This window comes from Macrobrachium nipponense, chromosome 2 (assembly GCF_015104395.2).
Source record: "Macrobrachium nipponense isolate FS-2020 chromosome 2, ASM1510439v2, whole genome shotgun sequence".
Taxonomy (NCBI): Eukaryota; Metazoa; Arthropoda; class Malacostraca; order Decapoda; family Palaemonidae; genus Macrobrachium; species Macrobrachium nipponense.
This window is the reverse complement of record NC_087201.1, coordinates 62,914,411-62,938,851: the sequence shown is the minus strand read 5'-3', so window position 1 is coordinate 62,938,851 and position 24,441 is coordinate 62,914,411. Positions and strand designations below refer to the sequence as shown.

Genomic DNA, 24,441 nt, shown 5'->3' with positions numbered 1-24,441 from the left:
TCTCTCTCTCTCCTATTAGTCGTTCCCTCGAGATCCTTGAATCAATGAGGCAAATCCTTACATAACTTCCGACGTTAAGTAACTTTCCCCAAAAATGTTGGTGAGTTACAAAGATGAATATTACAGAACAGTACTTTATGACTTGAATTACGAGATTTAAAGTCATTCGCAAATCTTACAACGGCCTGACTACAGAATCACTTGATAAACATTGAAGTTCTAAATGCATGGATGTACACATCATTATCTGGAGCTATGGAGGTTATATTATATGAAAACAAGTAACCAATGCGCCGCAGATTCGTCGACGCAATCGAGTTTTCAGTACAGCGTATAATGCTGTATGAGCCGCGGCCCACGAACCTTTCAGTCACAGCACGGTCGTGGCCCGTCCTATAGCGTTGCCAGACGCACGAATATGGCTAACTTTAACCTTAAATAAAAGAAAAACTACTGAGTCTTGAGAGCTGCAATTTGGTAGGTTTGATGATATTGGGTGATGGATGATCAACATCCCAATTTGCATCCCTCCAGCCTCAGTTTTTGAAGATCTGAGGGCGGACAGAAAAAGTGCGGAAGGACAGACAAAACCATCTCAATAGTTCTCTTTTACAGAAAACTTAAAAGCCTAACACAGTCGGAGTGAATAATTCCCCAAAACGAAAAAATTTAAAATGAATATTACAACTCACTTGACTTTGTTAAAGCGTGCAAAATTAAGAAGTCAGCCTTAATTAGAGATATTTTGAGTCAGCAGTCTCCAAACCCAGGTAACAGGCTTCAATATATTTGTTATACTTGGTGCTTTTCAAATTAGGTCTATGTTAAAGGTCTCGGAATTCTGGGATTTTTTTTTTTTTTTATGGTAACAGTAAATTTTACTGTGTCCCTTGCGTGACCTAGATATTGGTTGCCAACGATGCACCAATTACAATAGACACCTGTTAACACATTGGCACCAGAAGTAGCACTGAATAGTATGTAGTGTCATTTGCTTCCACCTGTGTGCCTTTTTCGAAATAACAGATATTGACCCCAAACCGAAATAATTGCATTTAAATCCTTTGGTTATGATTAATTACACGGAGATTCATGCATTACCAGTCTGAAAGAGGGTTCAAAACTGAATCGAAAGAATTTATCACAATTTTGCATAAAATATGGATTTTTTAATAGTTATCAGTTATTGCTGATATGGGATTTTTGTTTTCAAAGGTTTGATGAGTTACATAATTTTGATAAAGGTTCCTGTTGGAAAGAACGGCACATTTACAAGAAAGAATTTACTTAAATATTCTTCGTTAACAGAACCTACCAAAGGGGGCTGCTACTTACATGACTGCCGGGGCTTTGTTCTCTACATAGACCCCCTTGGTCTGAACTAGGGCGCTACACCATACCCTACCTAGGATCAGGGACCCTGCTAGCGCACAAGGCTAGCTCAATCTAAAAATAACAATTAGACATAGGCGCTCCTCGCACTAACAAAAATAAATAAATAAATAAATAAATAAAAAAATCTGACTGAGCACACAAAACAGAAGTGATATGGTATGAAAGCTGTTCAAACTTTACAGAGCATATCTAATACGTAATATCGTTCATGCCCATGGCAACAATGTCGAAAATCTGTTAGTTTATTGACAATTCGAGTTACTAAATTTTACATATACTCAACTTTCAAGGAATCTTTCAGTTACATAATCTGAAACACTGAAGGATTTCCATAGGCAGTTTCTGTTACCGAACTAAATTACTACCTGGCTACTTTAAGAGGTAGGTCCAGCCACTAAAGTTTAAAATCTTGGTAATTTTAAATGTTAGTTGGAATTAGACGATTTTCAACATAGTTCACATTGTAAGAACTAAAATTCGAGTGATTTTGAAATGCAGTTCGAGTTGCAAACAAAAAAGAATTAAAGTATGAACGAGTTTCTAGGGCAGTTTGAGTCACTTGAAAGAAATACTAGAGTGATTTTGCATGCACCTCGAGAAAGTAAACTTCTGGGTTTGTGCAAGCTGCCAAACCCGAACCTTCGGATAATTTCAGATGGTAGTTCCAGATACTGAACTTGAAAATCTGATGATTGCCATGGTACTTCAGGTCACCCAGCTCTAAATTTGGCCTGATTTCAAATATAGTTTCCCGCGACAAACTGGAAAATCTGGGGGAATTTAGTTACCCAAAGTCCTTCAGGTCACCCAGCTCTAAATCTGGTCTGATTTCAAAGTTTCAGTGAAAAACTGGAAAATCCGGGATATTTTCCTGTGACATACTGAGTTACTGAGCTTGAGAGTTTTAAGCGGTTTTCTCGTGTAGCTGGAGTTACGACCTTCAGAAGCTACACAATTTTCATGTGTGCGTCAATTTACTAAAAATAAAACTTCAGGTTATTCTCAAGTGTACAACATTTCGATCATCAATTTATAAAAGATGTTACCCAAGTAGAAAATCTGAGTCATTCTCAAAGCTGGTGCGCCAGTAAAGTAAAAAATAAATAAATAAATAAAATAAAATAGCAGGATGAATACCAACGGCACTCGAAGATACTGAACTTGAAATTTACAGTGATTTTTCCGCTCACTTAAAGATTTCTTTCTCCTGAAGTTCACGTTTTTCTGTTCATAAAATAAATCAAGCTTGTACGCCATTTAATCTATAAGATAGAGGCTATTTACCTTTTAATAAAGGAAGTTAAAAGCAAAGTTATGAAGAGCGTTAAAACCACCACAAAATCAAGGATAAGACTTCAATTCAACTTTAATTTAAAAACTGAAAACTATTGTATAAGATGTAGTACTGTGAAGCGTCAATGAAAATCATGACAACCTGTTTTCGTCTAACAATAATGATAAGAAAGAGAACAAGAAAGAGAGTAATGGTTTCGGTTCTGGTGGCAAAGCGAACAATGGAGGGTTTGGGGAAACTAGGTTTGCGAGTTACGAAAAGGAAAGTTAAAACTCCTGCCACCAGCAGAGGTTTAATCTCCCTTCGAGAAGGAAGGAAATCACAGGGAAGACCTATACACTCTGGGGAAGAAAAGTCTCAAACCTAATCCAGACTTAATAATTACAGGCAAATAGTATTCTTTCACCCAGGGCTGGAAATAACAAATTAATAAAAACAAATAAAAAGTGCACCGAAGTTTCTTCGGAGCAATCGAGTTTTCCCTACAACGTATAATGGTGTACGAAACTCTCAGCCACGTTCCATGATACTTCCAGTCACGGTCCGGTCCCGGCCTTTGTTGTTGGCACCTATAGCAGTGCCAGAAGCACGCTCAAGGCTAACTTTAACCTTGAATCAAATAAAAACTACAGAGGCTAGAGTGCTGCAATTTACCATGGTTGATGATTGGAGGGTGGATGATCAACATACCAATTTGCAGACCTCTAGCCTCTGTAGTTTTTAAGAGCTGAGGGCGGAGAGGAAATGTGCAGACAGAAAACTAAAAGACAGGTAATGAATCACAAGTCAGACACCACACCACATTCTATCTTTAAAGAATCCTTTATTTTATTGAAAATATCTGATTTCATTGCGAACATATAACTCAAAGATGATGAAAGTTCTTTAGCCGCCTGACTCTGGGGTTGGAGGAGAAACATTTAATCCTCTATTTTGTTTGTTCCACTGCTCATTTTCCCTCAGTCTTTTATAATAATCCTTCTATTCTAGTCGCTTCACATCTACGTTCCTCCTTTCACACACGTTATTGTTTTCTATCGTCTTTTTCCTAATCTTTATTTTCCCCATTCCTCCTACTGTTCGTCTTCCCACTCTTCGTTAACCTATCCATGTCCTCTTATCTTTCTTTTTTTTTATTTATTTTTCTTTTATCTCCTCCTCCTCTTACTCAACCCTTTTCCCAATCTTGCCGTCTCAAACTTCTTTCATTTTCTTCTGTCGAAAAATCTCTTCTGTCGTTCCTGTCCTCTGCTATTTTTCCTAAACTTGGAATCTACCTTTTCTTTTGCACGGCTGCGTCCAGATACCCAGTTCTTCACGCTACTCTCGTCTTAGCACTCTTTTTCCTACACCTGTCTTCTCGTTTCTCTTTTACCCACTCAGCTCTCTCTTCGCCTACCCTTGAAATCAATATTCAAAGCTGGACGCTAAAAATAAACGAAGACCCGCCAGTAAAAATGGGGGACCAGTTTCATTTACGCAACACGAGGAAAGAGAAGAAGAGGAATACAAGTGGAGTCTGAAAAGGAAACTTAGACCATTTATTACGCCTCACGATAAGGGGAGACGATGATAAATTGCTATCTTAAAGAAATAGCCCTCGTAACGACACCATCTCTCTCTCTCTCTCTCTCATCTCTCTCTCTCGTCTCTCTCATATATAATGACTCTTATATATATGTGTGTGTGTGTGTGTGTGTGTATGTATATATCTATTAATGTATACACACATGTACACATAAAACATAACCCCTTTCATTACTACAGGACTCTTCCACAATCATTTAAGATTTTAGAGACCGTCATAGTCATTCCTAAAAGCTAGTTTTAAAAAAATGACGCCTATGTGAAGACTAAACTGTACTGACAAAACATTTCTTTCTTATGTACATGCAACCCCCTCCCCCAGTCCAAACAACATTTTTGTAATGCACCCTTGACTTCTCGAATACTGAGGTTCTGCCATTTTCAAATATCCTTTCGTATCTTCGAACCATTCACCATTGAAGTCACCATTATTTTCTCTAATGGTCCAAACCACCACCATATTGATAAACTGTTCTATTAATGGTAACCTCTTGACGTCATACAATCATTCATACTACTTACTCTTTGAACCCCTTTGCATATTCCCATTTCATCAAGAACTGATTTAAGATATCCCCAAGGATACTTTCTTACCTTTATCTGTGATTGTACACACATGTATATATACATAATATATAATTATATCCAAATGTGTGTATATATATGTGTGTGTGTATATGTATGTAAATAAAAGCAAAACCCACGAAGGAAAGTGAAACAATGTAGTAACCGCTGCGAGGCCTTTCGACTTCTTGTCCTTAGTAAAAGACGAGAAGTCAAAAGGCTTCGCAGCGTTTACTCCATTGTTTCACTTTCCTTCGTGGATTCTGCCTTTATCTATATATTCATCATGTTCCAAATTTTCGTGATTAAGTTATACAATCATGTATGTATACAACCACAGATAAGATAACCAAGTATACATGAGGAAAAATGTTGGGTCTGCTTTCCTTGATGAAAGACTGTAATGAAGTTGGATGCAGTGCAAGATGAAATATAGAAGCCGTCTGCCCCCATACTTACTTACACATACACACAAACAATATATATATATATATATATATATATATATATAATATATATATATATATATATATATATAAAATATGTGTGCTTTGTATGTATGAGTGTATTAAATATTTAAATTTAACCTGATTAAAAATTCATACTACATTATTCCGCATTAATCTTGCACTGTAAAATAATAGTGAAAGGATACATTTACAAATCATGAAATGAAACATGAGATTCTGGATTTAATTCTTTTCTGCGATGAATTCACGCATCCTTTCCTTTAGAGATGCTCAGCGTTTGCCCCAAAGTACAGCTGATAAATAAGTTCAACCAATTTAACGTTGAATTGACCAATGGCTTAATTATTGCAAATGTCCGAATATATAGTAAGCTTCTGTCCCGAACTAGCAATTAATTTCCAGACGAGAAGGAAGTACTACTACATCTTGACGTAAACAGTAACTGGTCTTAATTGAGAAAGAGGAAACCTGTCAGGCCCTTTATTCCATTACATAATGGGTCTAGAAATGAAAGGAGAGAGACGTTAAATTTGGAAACGGTCCTGCCCGAGGAGAGAAAAACAAAAATATCCAGTAATTATAAGAATATTGAGATATTCAAAATCACTTGTACTTGAATCCTTGTGTGACAACTAACAAGCAGAAAACTGTAATGGTTGAAGCATAATTTCCCCTGAAAACCACTGGCAATCTAATATGAATAGAAATTTTTGAAAACTTTTGCAACATCAATTAAAACCACTTAAAACTGAATATATCAGTCTTCCTAAACAAAATGGTTCTCTTTAACGATAAAATATAAGAAAAGTGACAAACTTTAACACTAATATGAAAAGAAATAAATATAAAGGGAAACTATGATAAACAAAATATTAGATTCTTTATGTCAAGGGAATAATTACGGAGCTTTTAGAAGTAAATCACACAAAATGTTAATCTAATGGCGTTTGAAAAAAAAATGAAGTTTCAACATCTGTCCTACCTCATCGTAAAACCCATAGACATAGTTATCTGGGAAGGTTACTAACTCCTCTTCAAAGCTCGTGTCCTCGTCCTCAGCATCGTTACCGTCATCCTCACTCCTCACCGCCCGCAGGATTTCCTCGTCTTCGTCATCGTCTCCGTCGCCCTGTGAAAACCTAGGCGACGCTGGCACTAACAGCTCCAGCTTCGGTGACCTGGCTTCTTCCACCCCGGTATGGCGACCCAAGACATCCTCTAAGGACCTGCTCCTGGCCCCCGCATCCCCAGCAGGGCCAATGCTACTGTAGGAGTAAAGGGAAGCAGCCTCTCGACCTTCGTACTCCTGCTGATTCAACCCCACAGCTGCAACGTGAGGCAAAGGCGGTAAGTGCATTGGGCGGGCACTGCTCATGAGTTGTCCGTTGAGGAACATGTCGTCCAGACCAGGAAAGCTTCCTATGCCGGACGTCCTGGGGGAGGGCACTCCGCCCAGGGAGAAGTAGTGCCCTCCGCCGCCTCCTTCCTCCATGGCTCTCGGAGAGGAGGAGGCCAAACTGTGGGCGGCCGAAAAGGGCGAAGGGGAAGTGCTGCTGAGCGAAGGAGTGGCGTAAGAAGGCGAGGAGGAAAACGGAAGTTCTTTTCGGACCTGAGAAGACGAAGGGCCAGAGAAAGCCGAAGAGGAGGAAGCACCACCACCGACAGCGCTGTCACCATCACCAGTAGTATCACGAGGTAAGCTATCACTATTTCCACGAGACAACAGACCCATACAATTCATTATTATGTATTGCCTGCCTCTCTCTCTCTCTCTCTCTCTCTCTCTCTCAACTCCCAACTCCACAACTCACACCTCCTGAAAATGTTAAGATTGGAGGGGAAAACTGGGGAGGGGTGACTGGGGAGGGTATACGGGAGGGAATGAACACCAGGGAATGGGAACCGGGAATCCCTGGGGACGGGGGAGGGAGGGGGAGGGGAGGGATGGGGAGACGTGTCTATGTTTTGAAAGGGATGCAAGGCGAATGCACCACCCAAATATTTACACTTCAAACGATCACCTTTTCCGAAGAGGCATTTTGGTTACACTTTATTGACACAACAAAAATGCATTTCTCGTACAACTGTGAGTCACTTTTTTCCTTTTTTCAGAAAAATTCACTTTCAAGTTCAGCTATGTCATTTTGTTACCGATTTAGTTCACTATCATTATTCCTGAAAATGGGTCACAGGTACATTTTTTCATTAGTAAATGAAAATTTGAGTTAAGCAGAAGACAGAAAGTTAAGGGAATGTTAGGAACACCACAACCAACCGACCGACCTCTCAACAGCGAGTTAAATGATTTAAACAGATACGGTGAAAAAGGCTTCGATTAGAATGGGCCTCGTGACGTAAGATCCCAAAAATAAAATTCAGCCTTCCAGCAATTCCAATGTTTCTCAAGATTTTGACCATTTCTTTACCGTCTATCATATAATGTAATTAAATATATATATTTCTTATCCCACCCAATGTCACAAAAAAATGAGGCCATACTTGATTATGTAGCCAAGAACAAGAGATGACAAACATTTTCTGACATTATTTTCATTGCTTCTTTCGGGTTTTAGTACTACACCCAACTCTCAGTAAAGAGACCCAATGCATGGCAAGCTGCTCCCACCTTCATCACCAGGCTGTTGTTATTTACAACATGCTTTATGCATGCATGCAAGGGAAAGTAACCAGAATTAAAAATTTTCTTCCTTTTTCAAAATTTTCAGAAATGTTAAAAATGACGTCTTCTCAAGCACCTCGGTCTAACTTTAGGAGTAAAATATTGCTACTTTAATAAGGTGAAAAAACAAAATACAAATACCATAACTCAATGTGTAAATATGCTCTAACACTGTCAATACATATAAACATCAATTGAATACCATTGCCGATACACCAAACTTCCATATAGATTCTTCTTCTTCTTCTTTTGCATGAAAACTAGGGGATGTCCAACGTCACTGTTGTTTGAGTTGTTCGACAGTAAACCTCCTCTTATATATATATATATATATAATATATATATATCTATATATATATATATATATATATATATATATATATATATATATATATATATATATATATATATATATATATATATATATAAAGGAAAAAAAAGCCGAAGTCCCTTTGCAGACATCGCCGTGAACAACGTAGGTCGTGGAGTAGAGCCTGATTTCTTGTCGTTACTACAATTATTCTAATTGGTTAGGCCTCGATTTACTACTGGGGAAGCAAATATGTAGTACCCGAGGACACTGATCTTTGAGCACTATGGATAACAGGATAATTATAACATTTAAACTTTAGTGCTATGTCATTCAGCTGTGAGGAAAACAGCTAGATTTTAATTTGCTGGTATGTTGGAAGGGATACAAGCATTCAATCTTTGAGATATTACGCCATTAAAAAATCTGTGGTTTGTCTGCATACTGTGCCGAAGCTGAGGCATGTATTATTATTATTATTATTATTATATTACAAGACGCGCTGCAACACTGGTTGGAACTACAGAAAGCTACTGCCCCAAGGTCCACGACAGGAAAAGTAACCCATTACGGGAAACGAAAAACACAAGAACAAAATATATAAGAGAAATATCAGACATTAACAAATAATGGAATTTATATATATATATATATATATATATATATATACTATATATATATAATAAAAACAACAGATAAATAACAAAGAATATATAAAATATAAAACAAACTAAGAAATGAGAACCATTACAGCCTGTTCAGCAATAAGGCATTTGCGTCATGCTGGAATTTTGGAAGTTCAGCGATTTTGATGATCACTGAATACTTAATTAAGTCACAGCAGGAACAAAATTCCACACAAAAGCAAGGAACTGAATCTCACCTAAAACTCTGTTACTGGATCTCAATTAAAAAAAAAAGAAAAAAAAAGCGTTGAATAAACTGCATATCTAGTAAGAATTTGTGGACGAGACAGCCCTTGGGAGGATCTAAATACAAAGGATGGTTAAAATTATAACAAATTTTATACAACGAAAGTATCAGAGAGTAATGACAAGCTCAGGGCTCAATCTAACAGAACTCGTTCTTTCGTCCAACAATTCAAGACGCTAGCTGAAGGCCAAACAGGGCACACTACTGGAGGCATGGCTGATTATGAGAATAAAGAATCTTTCCTTAGGTTAGACAGGTCTCCAAAAATCTCGCAAACTTTGATAGCTTAAAGGTCTTGTTGTGTAACTGAACAGGGGATAGACCATGTTTCTCAAAAGTAAATGTGGAATCAAGATTCACACCTTCTACTGAGAGATACTCTAATAACTATAAATTTTTAAAGGATATTAAGGAGACGTTTATATTGAATGGAATTCTTAAATTCACTAAAACTGCTGACCTTTTCCTTAAAGCACAAAGATTTTTTTGTTTATAATAGTTGTGGTTTTTAGTCTTCCAGGTTTTGATACAAACATAATTTCATACATTGTGCAGATTGTTTCATGACAAGTCATGTGATCAAGTTAAAAGAAAAATTGTTTTATCTTTCAACGTAAAAGGTTTTTCCAAGTGGTTGCCATCTGTTCCTTGGCCATTAATATGCGATATAAATCAATCCACGTGGAAATGTTCCTTTAAAAAAGTGAAGCTCGAGCGAATATTGTATTTTGAGTATTCTCACTGAACGCTGGAACTGGAATACAAATGTTAATGTGTCGCCACAGAGAACTTATGCCTAATACACTATGCATGCACAGGTCACGACCGCTGGGAGTGATAAGTCTCTATGCTATATTTAGGGCTCACGGGTGCATAGTCCCTAAATTTACTGCGCCTTAATGAACTGCGTACAGCCCCAGCTACATCGACGCCATTCACAAGTCCCCCGCTGGGATTCTGAGGCAAAATCAATTCTTACTGGAGATACTGGCTGCTACCGAGACAAATACTAATACTGAGAGAGAGAGAGAGAGAGAGAGAGAGAGAGAGAGAGAGAGAGAGAGAGAGACATATCCACTGCGTAAATGCATAAAGGAAAAGAATACTAAAGGTAACGCAGTAGTCATAATATGTGAATTAGTAAAACCTACTACAAAAACCCCAGCTCTCTCAGGGTTGGTTTCAGGAGTCGCGTTACGAGATTAAGTTTCCCGACATAATTCCTCTCCCTGGTTATGTGTGTGGGGAGCTCTTTAGCTCTCATACGTATATGTATTCTTCACTCAGTCTTCATCCAAAGCTATATTCACTTCTACCTCAAGACACCAGCATCATCAGCAATAATAAAAAGGTCTAACGCCATCCTTTGCATTTTATTTTATTTTTTTTCAAACAGAGGCAGGTACAGATCGTGAACGTATGCCAGCAATAAAACTGCTCCTGTGATGACGTCATACAATCGCCTCTGCTGTCACACTAGGTTGCTCGTGTACAGTTCCCACATTATGATTATTTTTTTCAAGTATTTAATCAATAAATGGAAAGAGTCCTGTCGTTTGCAAACGATACTGCAGGCAGGATTCATCTTTTCATAAAAAAAAAAAAGCGCGTTGTTTTCATGTTATGAGGACAGTAAGCCCTCTCCAATTCCTCTTAGTCGACGATTAACCCATCCCTTGGAAGTCGGCGAGCTAAGTCACAGTAGACAATCATTCACAGATGTTATGTACGGTTTCTTAACAAAGCGTTCTATATATTCACAGCACTGCTTACAATTAGTCAGGGGTCCTGCATTTAGCATGAGATGTACTTAAATTAATTTGCCGCAATGCTTCCCGAATGACCAGATACGAATTTTCCTGACTATGGCAGTAAATGGCTCCAAACGCAAGACGTACTTTCTAAAATACCTACATACAACGTTTGACTAATATGAATAGTCTGCTGTCACCTCCAGGAACGAGGAAGTAGAAAAAGCCAACGGGGTGTGCAGAACATGCGAGGAAAGTCATAAAAATTATATAGGAATGAAAATAAAAAGAACGGTAACGTGTTCCTTTCATGAAACCCAATTCTCCATCAACGACGCTTCCAGAAACCAGCTCCCAAACATCAATTGCCTTCTCGTACCCGAAGGGATACAAGTAACATAATTAGAGAGACGCAAGTGTAAGCCGCACCTGACCACTGGGACAGGGAGCATTACTGACATACAATCACTCCCATCTAACCGAGTTGGTGGGCGCGGAACAACAGATCTCCCCGAGAGGGGAAATTGATACAATAGTTTATTTACAATGTAAAACTGGTGTCAAAATGACTACGGTCATCGGCATCATGGATCAGGAGGTGGTGGTGGTGGTGGTGGTGGTGGTGGAGAAACGTAGAGAAACACCTTAAATGGTTTCAGTGAAGGGATCCAGTCATTTTACCCGAAGACATGATACAGCCTCAGGAGTTAGATAAGATAGCTTTTCTACCTCACCACTAATTAAAAATTCTTTCAACACACGTTCCGGGTACAAAGTAGAACGAAAACATTATTTAGATAAACATGAAAAAAATTATAATAACGGAATCGAAAGCTCATTCAAAAATGAAGTGACCAAAAAGAATAAATCCTGCACATCCTGCACCAATCATTTCGTTCCTTACCCCTAAATCCTGAGTAAATATGTACGAGTAGCTAAGTTAGGAATGCGCAAATGCACTGTAAGGTCGGACTCTCTGTCTCTCTCAGAGAGAGAGAGAGAGAGAGAGAGAGAGAGAGAGAGAGAGAGAGAGAGAGAGAGAGAGAGAGAATGATTAAAGTTGTCGTGCATGGCTCTCTTGTTACTCTCCCAATGAGAACATGATTTCTTTTGTCATATTTTTTTAGTCATGGAGTGAGGTGCTGTCAGCATATACTTGCACCACTATGTAATTAATGAGAGTTTGCATACTATTAATGGCATCAATTCACTTCACAAACACACTGAAATCGCTGAGAAATGAAAATGAAACGAACATTTTTGTCCATGACAACGCTGGAGAAAATAAAACTGTAAGAGTCTGGGAAAATTATAAAGAGCAGATGAGAGGTGGTAAATTAGGAAAAGTAAGAGGAACACGAAAGACGAATGGCGGAGAAGGGAAAGGAGAAAATTCAATATCACCATGAAATAACGGAGCGAGCCGGGTGAGGGAGAGGAACCTTCTTTGCTTTATTTGATCACACCTGCAGTACTCTGGTCAATGTTACTGTGGAAATACTACAATCGCTTTTGCATCTCGCTAATCTGGTTTTTACCGGGAATTTGACACCTCAGGTCATGCAATATCTTCTATGTGGTCTACGGTTTCCCTCGGAATAGTTTTTTTTTTTTTTTTTTTTTTTTTTCAGGCTGAAAGCATGTTGAATACTCCTTCACGCTGTGTAAAATATAGCCATAACTCTAATTGTGTAACTTCTGAGGCCTCGCACCCGCTCGGTCACTTGCCATTTCCAACTGTTCCCTCTGTCCGCCCTTCCTTTTTCACTTTACAATACTATGAATAATATATATATATATATATATATATATATATATATAATATATTTTTATATATCTATATAGGATATATATATATATATATATATACCATATATATCTGGGAGAGGGGTAGGAGAGAGAGAGAGGAGAGGGAGGGAGATGAGAGACGAGAGAGAGAGAGCGAGAGGACGAGAGAGAGAGAGAGGGACGAGAGAGAGAGAGAGAGAGCCATCTATGTGGTTGTAAACGTACACTCAGTAATAAAAACCATAACTTGCAGGTTACCGGCAAATCCATATTACAGCTTGGTGAACTGAAGCAACAAAAGCTTAACTTAATCGTGAAATAATGGCAAAAAACGTGAAAAGTGTTCCAATACCTGATACGCTGCTCTCTCTCTCTCTCTCTCTCTCTCTCTCTCTCTCCTCCTCTCTCTCTCTCTCAGGATGCAACTTATCAAATTTCATTAACCTTAACAAGAACTTGGTCAAGAGGGAGCTCCACTTGAAAGATTTATGAAAGGTAAAGAAGACCCAGAGATTCTTTGAATGTTCCCATCGCCATAAACCGACATTCGGTGGGCCATGCAGTCGCGCAGTCCAGCCGGGGATCGGAAACCAGTGAGAAGGTGATGGCGTCTTCTCTCGCGTTTGCCACTTCGTGATCACCGTTCTTAGCTGCGTCAGTAAGTGCGTAACAGCAGTCAGTGGCACTTTGCTTCTGACAACTCTCATTCATAGCACTTTCCTCACCTGTTATATCCTATTCCAGGTCAGGCAGAGAGAGAGAGGGAGAGAGAGAGAGAGAGAGAGAGAGAGTTCAGTGGTTGGACGACCCCTCACAACAGCGACAACATTCAGTCCTCTCAAGACATAAACTTTAACTCTTACGAAAATTTCTCACGAATGGCGAGAGATAATTGTGGGAGAATTCCAAAGAGCGTCAAAATTCAACTGTGATCACATCACATATATTCATGGTCTAACTGAACCAACATTTCACGTTCGACTCTCGAACAAAACATCCACGAATATCAAACATAATAATAATAATAATAATAATAATAATAATAATAATAATAATAATAATAATAATAAAATGAAGGTATACCAACACCAAACAAGTAAAAAATGCGCCGAAGTTTTCTGTACAGCGTAATGTTGTGGAAAACTCTCAGCCACGGCCCAAGAAACTTTCAGCTACAGCCTGGTCGTGGCCTGTGTTGTTGGCGCCTTTTAGCATGCCAGACGCATCATCATGGCTAAACTTTAACCTTTAATCAAATAAAAACTAATAAGGCTAGAGGGCTGCAATTTGGTATATTTAATGATTGGAGGGTGGATGATCAACATTCCAATTTGCAGCCCTCTAGCCTCAGTCATTTTTAAGAACTGAGGACAGACGGAAAAGTGCGGACGGACAGACAAATAGCCACCTCAACTGTTTTCTTTTACAGAAAACTAACAGCAAAAACACGTGAACTTACAAAAAAGTGCGGAGAAATACCGCTACAATCACCCTACATGAACGAGGAACTGCAACCTGAATGTACATACAGCTTGATGAACACCTCAGTAAAAATTATGCCATAAAGAAACCCCAATAAACAAACCAGTTATTGGAAAGGTAATCCATTCTAAGGAGAACTGCCCTCTTATTGAGACCCGATAAAATCCTCAAGTTGTAATACAGGCCAAAACATGGCAGCAGCACTGTAACAAAGTTCATTTGGACAAACTCATGACATTCACCTTTCAAGGAACAAAGCAAAACTACCTCCGAAAAATGTATGAGAAGTCGTTCACAGAATGTGAAGCTCGGTAAAGGAAACTAAAGATGAACACAGATTAGAACAGAAAACGAGAGAGAGAGAGAGAGAGAGAAGAGAGAGAGAGAGAGAGAGAGAGAGAGATGCAATTTATGATCTCTCCAGAGGCACCAAGAATATACTTTACCACAAACTCGCATGAGCGGACGCGCGCACAAACACACCCAAACACGAGTCCCTGGGTCATCGGAGCAATGAGATTAATTTGCTTCGCTTCCTCTGTCTCTGAAAATAGAATTCATTGCTTGCACAATGAGATTACACAAACTCTCTCTCTCTCTCTCTCTCTCTCTCTCTCTCTCTCTCTCTCTCTCTCTCTCTCTCTTTCATACCCGGCAAGAGGACTCTGAACCATAAATTATCATGGAAGCGAGCAAGAGTTCCCTTTCTACCAAAATTCTTATTTCCTGAACAAGCAAGAAAGAATTTCGTGGCAAAATTTTAAGCAGAAAAAATATGGCGTAAAGTGCTATTGGCTGTCTATTTTGTAGATCTCTAAGACAAAATGGCAACACACACACATACAGACCACACACACACGTGTTTGTGGGTGTTCATTTTGTGCGAATATGAATATATATATATACATACACACACATACACACACACACACATACCACACACACACACACACACACATATATATATATATATATAGTATATATTACATATATATTATATATATACTATATATATATCTATAATATTATATATATCTATATTATATATATTATACATACATGAATTTAACTTTACACGTCCAATCCAATGCTAAATGAAATGTATATCCTAACAGACCCGCCAAAGTGTTTAGGATTTATTGCAAGCATACTTCTGCATGGATCCAATCCACATATTTCATGAATCCCGGCATGATAGCGAGCCCAACCTGATCCATATTCCAGCGCTGCAATTCACTTGCACAGCACAAAGCAACAGAGGCTATTTCCTTTTGCTGACCGATTTCATGACAGCCTCTTTGCGATGACCCCACTTCTGACTCACGTCGATGATATTTTACAGCTTAGGATGAAATCACTTCAAAACAAAGACCCTTGTTATGCTTTCATAATGCCAACTTTGGAGACATTAATATTCAGTTCGATTCCAACTTTGATCTCTGCCCTGACCCGCGCGACCAGGAGGTGAATGAGGGCGACATTTTAAAGTGATGCTGCCTTTTTCTCACGAAAATTGACGTGTGTGTGTGTGTGTGTGTGTGTGTGTGTGTGTGTGTGTGTGTGTGTGTGTGTGTCAGAAAAAGCTAATCTTACATAAAAAGACAATTTGTAAGTAAAAAATCGTATAACAACAACTTACAATAAGAAAAGAAATGCTTGAATTGCACACTATTACATTATTATGAATCTGAGGTCACATAAGCAGCACTCATAAGAAGTTTGCTCACTTGAGCTACGTACACGAAAGTTAATACACCAGTATATGAGTCTCCATATGGAAAACAAGTACCCCGTCTTTTCTTGCGTTTTTATATGATGCAATTTTTAAGTTTCAAATGTTATACAAAAATAAAATAACTCAAACGTTGCTGAAATAAGAATGATCAGGTGTATTGGGAGTTTGCAAAATTACAAGAGTATATTTGAGCAATGAAATTAAAACGAGTCATCGAAGGAGAACTACTGAGGATAAGCAAATTCCTCCCGAAGCAATATTCCATCATGAAAAACAGGTTGTCATGGAGGCTATATTACAGAAAGCAATCAAGGAATGTACGTAGTAATCCCGTGACCCAAAGTACTTCCCCAAGGATAGTTACAGCAGCGCATGGCATCCAAAAGGTCCACAGAGATTAGCATCCCAGATCCACCGCGACCGGGAGAGAGGGTTCCTCGTGGCTGCATTTGTTTAGACCCTCTAAGATGGAAAGTGTGCTTCCAGAAAACTGAGGATTTTAGTGACAAGTTGTTTGTGTGCAACAGCTAAAATGCGGGAATTATTCACAATATAGATAAGCAAAAAAATCGCCAACGTTTCTTCGGCGCAATCGAGTTTTCCCTACAGCTAATAATGCTGTAGGAAACTCGCAACCACGGCACAAGAAATTCTCACCCGATGCATATGAAACTTTCAGCCACGGCCTGGTCATGGCCTGTGTTGTTGGCATCTATATCGGTGCCAGACGTACGATCATGGCTAACTTTAACCTTCAATAAAATACAAACTACAGATGCTAGAGGGTTGTTATTTGGTGTTTGATGATTAGAGGGTGGATGATCGACATATCAATTTGTAGCCCTCTAACCTCAGTAGTTTTTAAGATATGAGGACGGATAAGAGAAGTGCGGCGGCCAGACAAAGACATCTCAATAGTTTTCTTTTACAGAAAACTAAAAAACGAACACAGAATTCAGGTTCTATTCTCCCACTGATTAGTCTGCTTCTTTCTATATTATACGGTCCTCAACGCTTTCATTCAGTCAGTGTCTGCCACAACATTGCACGACTGTTGTCAGTCGATAAGTTTTATTTTAAAATAACTAGAACCTTTACGTAGCACGTGGTTACTTGTTCAATAAACTTAAAACTCCAAGTGCGAAACTCAGGGTGAGCTCATTTGAAATGCTTACTCCTCAATAGGGCAGACTTCAAAGTCACATTATGAGGAACGTTATCGTTACAATTTCAAAACATTCAATTTCATGGAAATGTAGCCTTAGTACAGAGAATGGAAGATTTCAAGCGTCAAATAATGACAACCTAATGATTCTAAATACCGGCTTACTTTTCATCACAATCCGCAGTCCAACGTTGAATTGATGTCAGCACGAACATATCAAAGCAATACTTGCACGATTAATTTCACAATGATACGATAGTAGTTATTGTATGGATTCGCTGTTGACATTGAAGCCATCAAATGTTAATATCTGCTAAAACGAAAATGACATCACTGTTGAATAATATACTTTGGTTGTCATTGAAATTTCAGTGAAAGCTGTTTAGACCACATTCAGTCCCACCAAAAAGTATCGCAGGCACGTAGGTGAGAGAGAGAGAGAGAGAGAGAGAGAGAGAGAGAGAGAGAGAGAGAGAGAGAGAGCTGTGCATCAAAAAGTTATAATCATAAGAATAACACACATGCAGGAGAACAACTTCATTGGTTCCTTTTGTTGATAAATGAGCGGTGCTGTACACATCGGGTTGTCTCGTTATATATATGACACGGGGAGGCTTGACTCGTCTACTTCCAGAAAAGAGGACATCTTTATCATCATCATCGTCGTCGTCGTAATTATTGCAAGAAAGCCACAAAGTATCTAAAATAGTAAAACGTGAGCACTTAAAATTTTCAAGTACTAAAACATAGTCATTACGGACAACCATTGAACAGCAGTAGCAAATTACCTGTAGTTTCAGACGGCAAAAGGGGGGGAGAGGGGGAGAGGAAAATCCACCAATGGAAAAACTTACGAGACTTTCTAGAAGACATGGCAAGGCCCATTCCCAATGCTATTCGAACAGAACTTTAAAACGTCAAATTCAACACTGCCAAATCTACATTCAAAAGACGTAACTAGATCATGACAGCATAAAAAAAGTGTTTTTAGAAAAAAATCATTTATTTTTCAGGGTAGGACACTTAACAATACCAGACCACAATGGCCTTCGGCAAAAGGCAGTCAGGCTCCCACTGCAAATCAGAAACCAAAGTGACGTGAAAACTGCAGCGTCGAGGAGAGGAACCCTAAATAAAGCAGAGAGAAAAAAAATTCCTTTGCCAAAAGCCTAAGCCTATTGATTTTGTAAGGTCGTTACCACCGCGCCACGAAATCAGCATCCAAATGGCTTTCCTTTCGGCATCGTAACTTGAAAAACGCGCCTCCCAAGTCTCTCGTTTTGGGGGTCATCGAGTTCTGCCAAAGCGTGTTCTCAGCTTCAAGTGCCGTTGCGCTGAGGTCGTGCCCGAATAAATTACATAACATCAATATGAACATACATTCATTACCTCTACTACTCAGAACTGATGAACATAATAACGGCTTTACATTCATATATACAAATACGCACGGTACAAACACAGCAACTATTTACATTACATAATAACCATCTGTAAACATTATCTTTACGGGGAACACAACACACATACAGAGCTCAGTTTCATCCGAGCAGAGGCACCATCATAAAGCCGTTTTACGATCCATATTAGTCGCCGAATATAAATCTTTAAATGAAATTCACCAATGCATTATAATTCTATTTTTATTATACAAACTGGATTTTCCACATAAGATTCACGCTCGAACTCGTGTAAAGAATAAGGTAGACGTATTTACACTACAGCTCACCCGGCATAAGGTTTGCAACGTAAAAAAGTAAAACTGAAAAAAGATACAAATTAAATTAAAGAAATAAAAAACAAATATTAAAGCCTGGCTGTCAGTGACTTAACATGGTTTAATTAACTTCAGATCGTCTTTAGACACGGGTCATTAATATTCCAGCAGTCAAATACACCTTATTTTCGCCTTCACGTTCCATGCCGTGCTCTCTCTCTCTCTCTCTCTCTCTCTCTCTCTCTCTCTCTCTCTCTCTCTCTCTCTCATAACAGATCAATAGCGAAGAGTACGAAATCTTGAAAAACACACACGAACGCAATTACAAGACACAGCGAAGGTCCGAAGGGCAAACGGATAAAAGACGTTGGGTGACGGAAGAGAAGAGAAATAATTGATTCTGTTATTTTGTTGTTGTTATTATTATTATTATTATTATTAATATTAATAACTGAGCAGCAGCGGCAGCAGCTTATGGCCCACGAAATTTTAGAAAAGTGATATGCATTACTGTATCAGTACACTCCCTCTAGGGTAAGGGAGGGAATCAAAAAATGTTATTCAATTACGATCCAGTACTGTCAAAACATCGACGACACAGAGGGGAAAGACCTGATCAGGAAAGCCTCGCAGCAGGCATCCATTTCTTTTTTCCAGGAGAAACCACAAAGGATTTAATGAGAAACGAGAAATATAAATTTGTTTTTCAAACTCCAGTTAAAAGGGACGTTTTTATGTAATTACAGGGCGTTATTGCGAGTAGTATGAAATAGTGATGACATTAACATTTAGTAACCTTGAAATTAACCATTACATATCCCATTTCATTAAACCACATTAGGTTTAAATTTGCGTTGCTAATTACATTTACGTAAATATTCATATCTCTGACAGGTTCCATTTTTGCCACGTCAAAAATTTGGCTTAACTGCTTAAATCCTTTCTCCTCCTTGAGTGTTTAGGTCCAGTATATATCACTATGACTCCGCTGACATAATTCAAGATGAAATATTGTAGCATCACACACTATCACGGAGCCCATATTTCTACATTAGCCCCCGATTCCTCTGTCACCTTTAGAATTAGTTGGTGTAAAAAAATGTTTAACATTTTCAAGCAGAGGGGGTGGAGGGGGGTTGCAGGAGGGATCAGCCGTAGGGGCAATTTTGGGTGATACAGTGGTTCTAATGAGAGACAGATATTGGACTCGTTGTTATCTGAGGATCCTAAAGTGCTGACTGGAATATAACGCGAGACAGTGATGAGAAACGACAAGGACGGGAAAACGAGCTTTGAAAACGGTCGTAGGAGAAATCAGCTAAAAGAATGTTATGAGATATAAGGAAATAAGAAAAATGGAACAATGAATGCAGGTTTTGCATGGTAGTAGATTAGAAGTGGCTGACCTGCATGATATGGACACACAAGTTAAAGGTTATCGTAAATCACGGACTAACTGGAAAAAAAGGCATTTGGAAGCTCTGCTAGTATCCGAATAAATAACAAGTAAAAAATGCGCCGAAGTTTCTCCGAGTTTTCTGTACAGCGTATAATGCTGTATGAAACTCTCAGCAACGGAACATGAAACTCTCAGCAGCGACCCATGAAACCTTTAGCCACAGCCCAATTTGCAGCCCTCTAGCCTCGGTAGTTCTTATGATCTGAGGGCGGACAGAAAAAGTTCGGACGGACGGACAAATTGCCATCTCAAGAGTTTTCTTTTACGGAAAACTAAAAACAGTGCCAATTCCTGTGACAACATTCAAAGGGACCCCCCCCCAAAAAAAAAAAAAAAAAATAAAATAAAATAAATAAATAAATGCGTATATTTTACGAGCCTGAGGAAAATAAAAGTAAAATATACTCATTCTTAATCTACTGTTTCTGAGGAATCTGCCTAAAAAAACGATACGTTACCTTTGTTTATCTTAATCCGAAAGTTAATAACAAAAACTTGTATTTAGAGCTGTGCAACGGCTTGTGGGAACTTCATAACAAAGTTTTGTTTCTTTTTCATTATTTCATATTAACGGATACTCAGAAGAGCATTCTACTGCTTTGAATTTTCAATTTGGTTGAAGATTATCGACAACAACTTTATGCTGATATATCATCCAATACCACATTTCCAATAATATTGGAATTCTTGCTCATAAAGGTACTACGCCTGCTAGACTACCTCAGCCATCTACGTATCATCAAATATTTGTGAACGATTTCAGATTGATAGAATATCTTGACTATATCACACCTTTAGCCAAACTCATTACCTCCAGCAAGGAACTTATGTTTTAGGTTCGATATATTGTTTGTGACTGTTGATTAGCAGAATTACACAAAGTCACATATCGGAGTAAAATAATACTGTGCCAAAAAGTAAGCATCTTAAGAGGAAACAAATGTTTGATTCTGGGAGAGGAATTAATATAAATGTTTGGAATAAAGGGAACTCTCTCTCTCTCTCTCTCTCTCTCTCTCTCTCTCTCTCTCTCTCTCTCTCTCTCTCTCTCTTTCTCAGAGTGGCCATTAGGGCTCAGATCCACGCCGAATATAGAAAACGGTCCAGATCAAAATTATATGCTCCAGGTAACCATGGCGGAAGGCAGCAGTCCAGAATCTGTACACTTGTTTTGTCGGGGATTTTTAAAAAAGTCTGGGATATTTTCGCTCAAATAGATCTAAATGAGGATATACCAGTTTACCAGTTCCTAATGTTAAACACTTTTTGTGATATCCTCTCCATTCCTGCACTTTATTCCTTCTATATCCAGCCTTAAGCACGCCTGACCCTCCGTTCTCAGGATATTTGCCAGCATTGCGTCATTGCTCTTGACATCATCTAATAGGTTTCTGACAAGTTATGATATATGGCCCCGTCAGCCGATCTTTCCTGCTTAGCCTCCGGTTCCATTCAACTTAGTTTTTGTTTTCTGTCGAACCAAACTATTCTGTTGCAGCTGGTGGTGCTTAATCTGCTCCTCTCCTCACTTCTTGTCTCCCCTTATATTGTTTTTACCCTCAACATTTCCCCAGGTTTTCGTCAACGTGCATGTCAAATCAACTGCTAAATCTACCCCGTCATAACACTGAACTGTATTTTCACTCATTTAAGTACATTACAATTATCAATATTGCTCATAGGAATTCCACTCAACTCCTATAATTACGTTTGATAGTAAAAATACGACAATGTCGATAGGTTTTCGCAAGATTGCACGATTCATAAACACAAACTATGTGGTATACAATACGCGAAATTGTTCTTTTGTATTACACTGAAATAAAAGACATTGAAAAACTACTATTGTCCACGTTAATTCAACTTATCAGTGTTGTGTGTGAGAGAGAGAGAGAGAGAGAGAGAGAGAGAGAGAGAGAGAGAGAGAGAGAATGTCCTTAAGAGCTGTTTTATGTCCCGCTAACTCGGGTCATATATACCTTAACAGCGGGAGTTTACAAACACAACAGTGAACCACAGTGCCGTTCGTAAAGAACACTCCTCATCTTCATACATCAAATGAACAAAGAGAAACCCAGGGAATACTGACACGAAAAAAGAAGATCATTTAACTACAAAGTGGAACAGCGATAAAATTACAGGGTAAAATGAAAGAGCTATTAGGGTATAATTCAGTATCCGAGTCCCTGGTGCCTGAGCAGCCTTCTACGAGTCCCTGGGGAGTTTCTGAGCAGCGCAGTTGAGCCTCGTTACCCTTTGGAGGCCTCGGCGGCTGTTCTACGCCAGTACCTGCATCTTGATTTCAGTTCGTTTCATTCCTTGACCCTTTCTGAGAGAGAGAGAGAGAGAGAGAGAGAGAGAGAGAGAAGACGAAATCACTACAGCTTGCATCGAAGAAGACAATTTACTTAAAAATCGCTTATAAAAGAATTCTTGATAACCCGGAGACGTTAACCGTAAAAACATATTACGATACTGAGCAATCAATAATGACAATAAAAAGGTCCTCACCTTTACCACAACGGGAAAAAAAAGCCCTACAATGCAAGTCAAATTTATATACGACTGCTTATCATAGAACTAAAGTCTACGGTGCTTTATTTCGCATTTCAGTTAACACTATTTTCTCTGCCTAACGAATATAAGATTATTAAATACAAACAACTCTCAGCTTTGTAAAAAGGCAACTCTCTCTCTCTCTCTCTCTCTCTCTCTCTCTCTCTCTCTCGCTCTCTCTCTCTCTCTCTCTCTCTCTCACACACACACACACACACACATATATATATATATATATATTATATATACTATATATATATATATATATATATATATATATATATATATATATATATAAACTCCGCACTTAGATGGGTTGGATGACTGGTGGTAGCCTACAGATAATCACTTCCCCAAGGGAAATGTGAAAAATAATATTAGCAAATTAGGCCACGTGTCAAAACTGAGAGTATAAGCATGATTACTTATGCGACAACATTCTACATAGTTCAAGTTTTTAAGAAGAGTGAAGGAAGAGCGTCCCCCAACAACCTTACTCGGTACAAATGACTAAGTCTCCAGCAATTCAGGAAGATCTGCTTGAAAAGTACGAACGCTAATATTATTATAATAATAAAATCCGAATATATCTTGGGGTAAGTAGGGGATCGGGAGGATAGGGGAGATATAACACAGCCACCCTCCTCCTGCCAGCTTGTTTGCCCGCCCCGGGGTGGGAGCTTGGTAGGTAGGGGATCGGGAGGGTAGGGGAGACATGATACAGCCACTCGCCTGTTCAAAGCAGCGTAGCGCGCGCCATCAAACTCGTTATCTAAATAAAAGCCCTGCTTCTATAGCGAAAGCTTAGTGTAACTAGCGATAGACTGATGCAGACTTCCAATGATACTGTAATCTCTACCAACGAAATCCAATCGACCCGCAGTTCTAAATATCAAAATTTGTTAACTAGACAAAAACTAGAACGATATATATATATGTTGTTAACATTTAACTATTCCAATCTGCGACTTTTCCAATCAAGCTATTACTTGGATCTGCAGTAAGAGCACTCGAAGAGATGAAACGCGATTAAATACAAACTCTGGACTGTTCCCCAGAAAAAAAAGGATAAAATAAAAATACGATCCGTTTTGCAAAGGCTATCGTTACATACGTATAAATACATAAACAGCTTTAAAGCAACTGTGTTTGGGAGAAAAGGAATAAAGATAAAAAAGGCAAACAAACAAAAAGTAAGATGGGCACAAATAAAAAGGAATAGAAATGTAGAATACATAGCAAATCTTACAATGACTGACAAAATATGTATTATCGAAAGCGTTGGAAATGTCCGTTGAAATGACGGGCGTTCTAGAAACGATAATAAGGAAAGAATGAGACGGGAAAGGAGATCGCTAGCTGTCGGTTTCCTCAATCATTGATGACAATCGATTAGATTGGGCAACTTCAAATTTTAAAGGTGGGCAATGTCATTTCCATAGACCCTCTCTCTCTCTCTCTCTCTCTCTCTCTCTCTCTCTCTCTCTCTCTCCTAAGACCAATAAGTTATTCATAAGAGACTGACTGTAAACTTCTGCATTACTTCAGACAGCAA

At 38.6% G+C, this 24,441-nt stretch overlaps 1 protein-coding gene across 15 annotated transcripts in view; it reads right to left on the bottom strand.

The window, feature by feature from the left end:
• Window positions 1-24,441, bottom strand: part of LOC135220649 (tight junction protein ZO-1-like) — a 702,643-nt gene that overhangs the window by 406,979 nt on the left and 271,223 nt on the right. The window contains exon 1 of one of the 15 annotated variants that reach the window (XM_064257984.1): window positions 6,293-7,093. The exons of the other annotated variants lie outside the window; for them this stretch is intronic. Coding sequence (XP_064114054.1) covers window positions 6,293-7,051 — 759 coding nt within the window. The 5' untranslated portion in view covers window positions 7,052-7,093. Of the gene's footprint in view, window positions 1-6,292; window positions 7,094-24,441 lie in introns of those variants that run through there. 15 annotated transcript variants of the gene reach the window in all.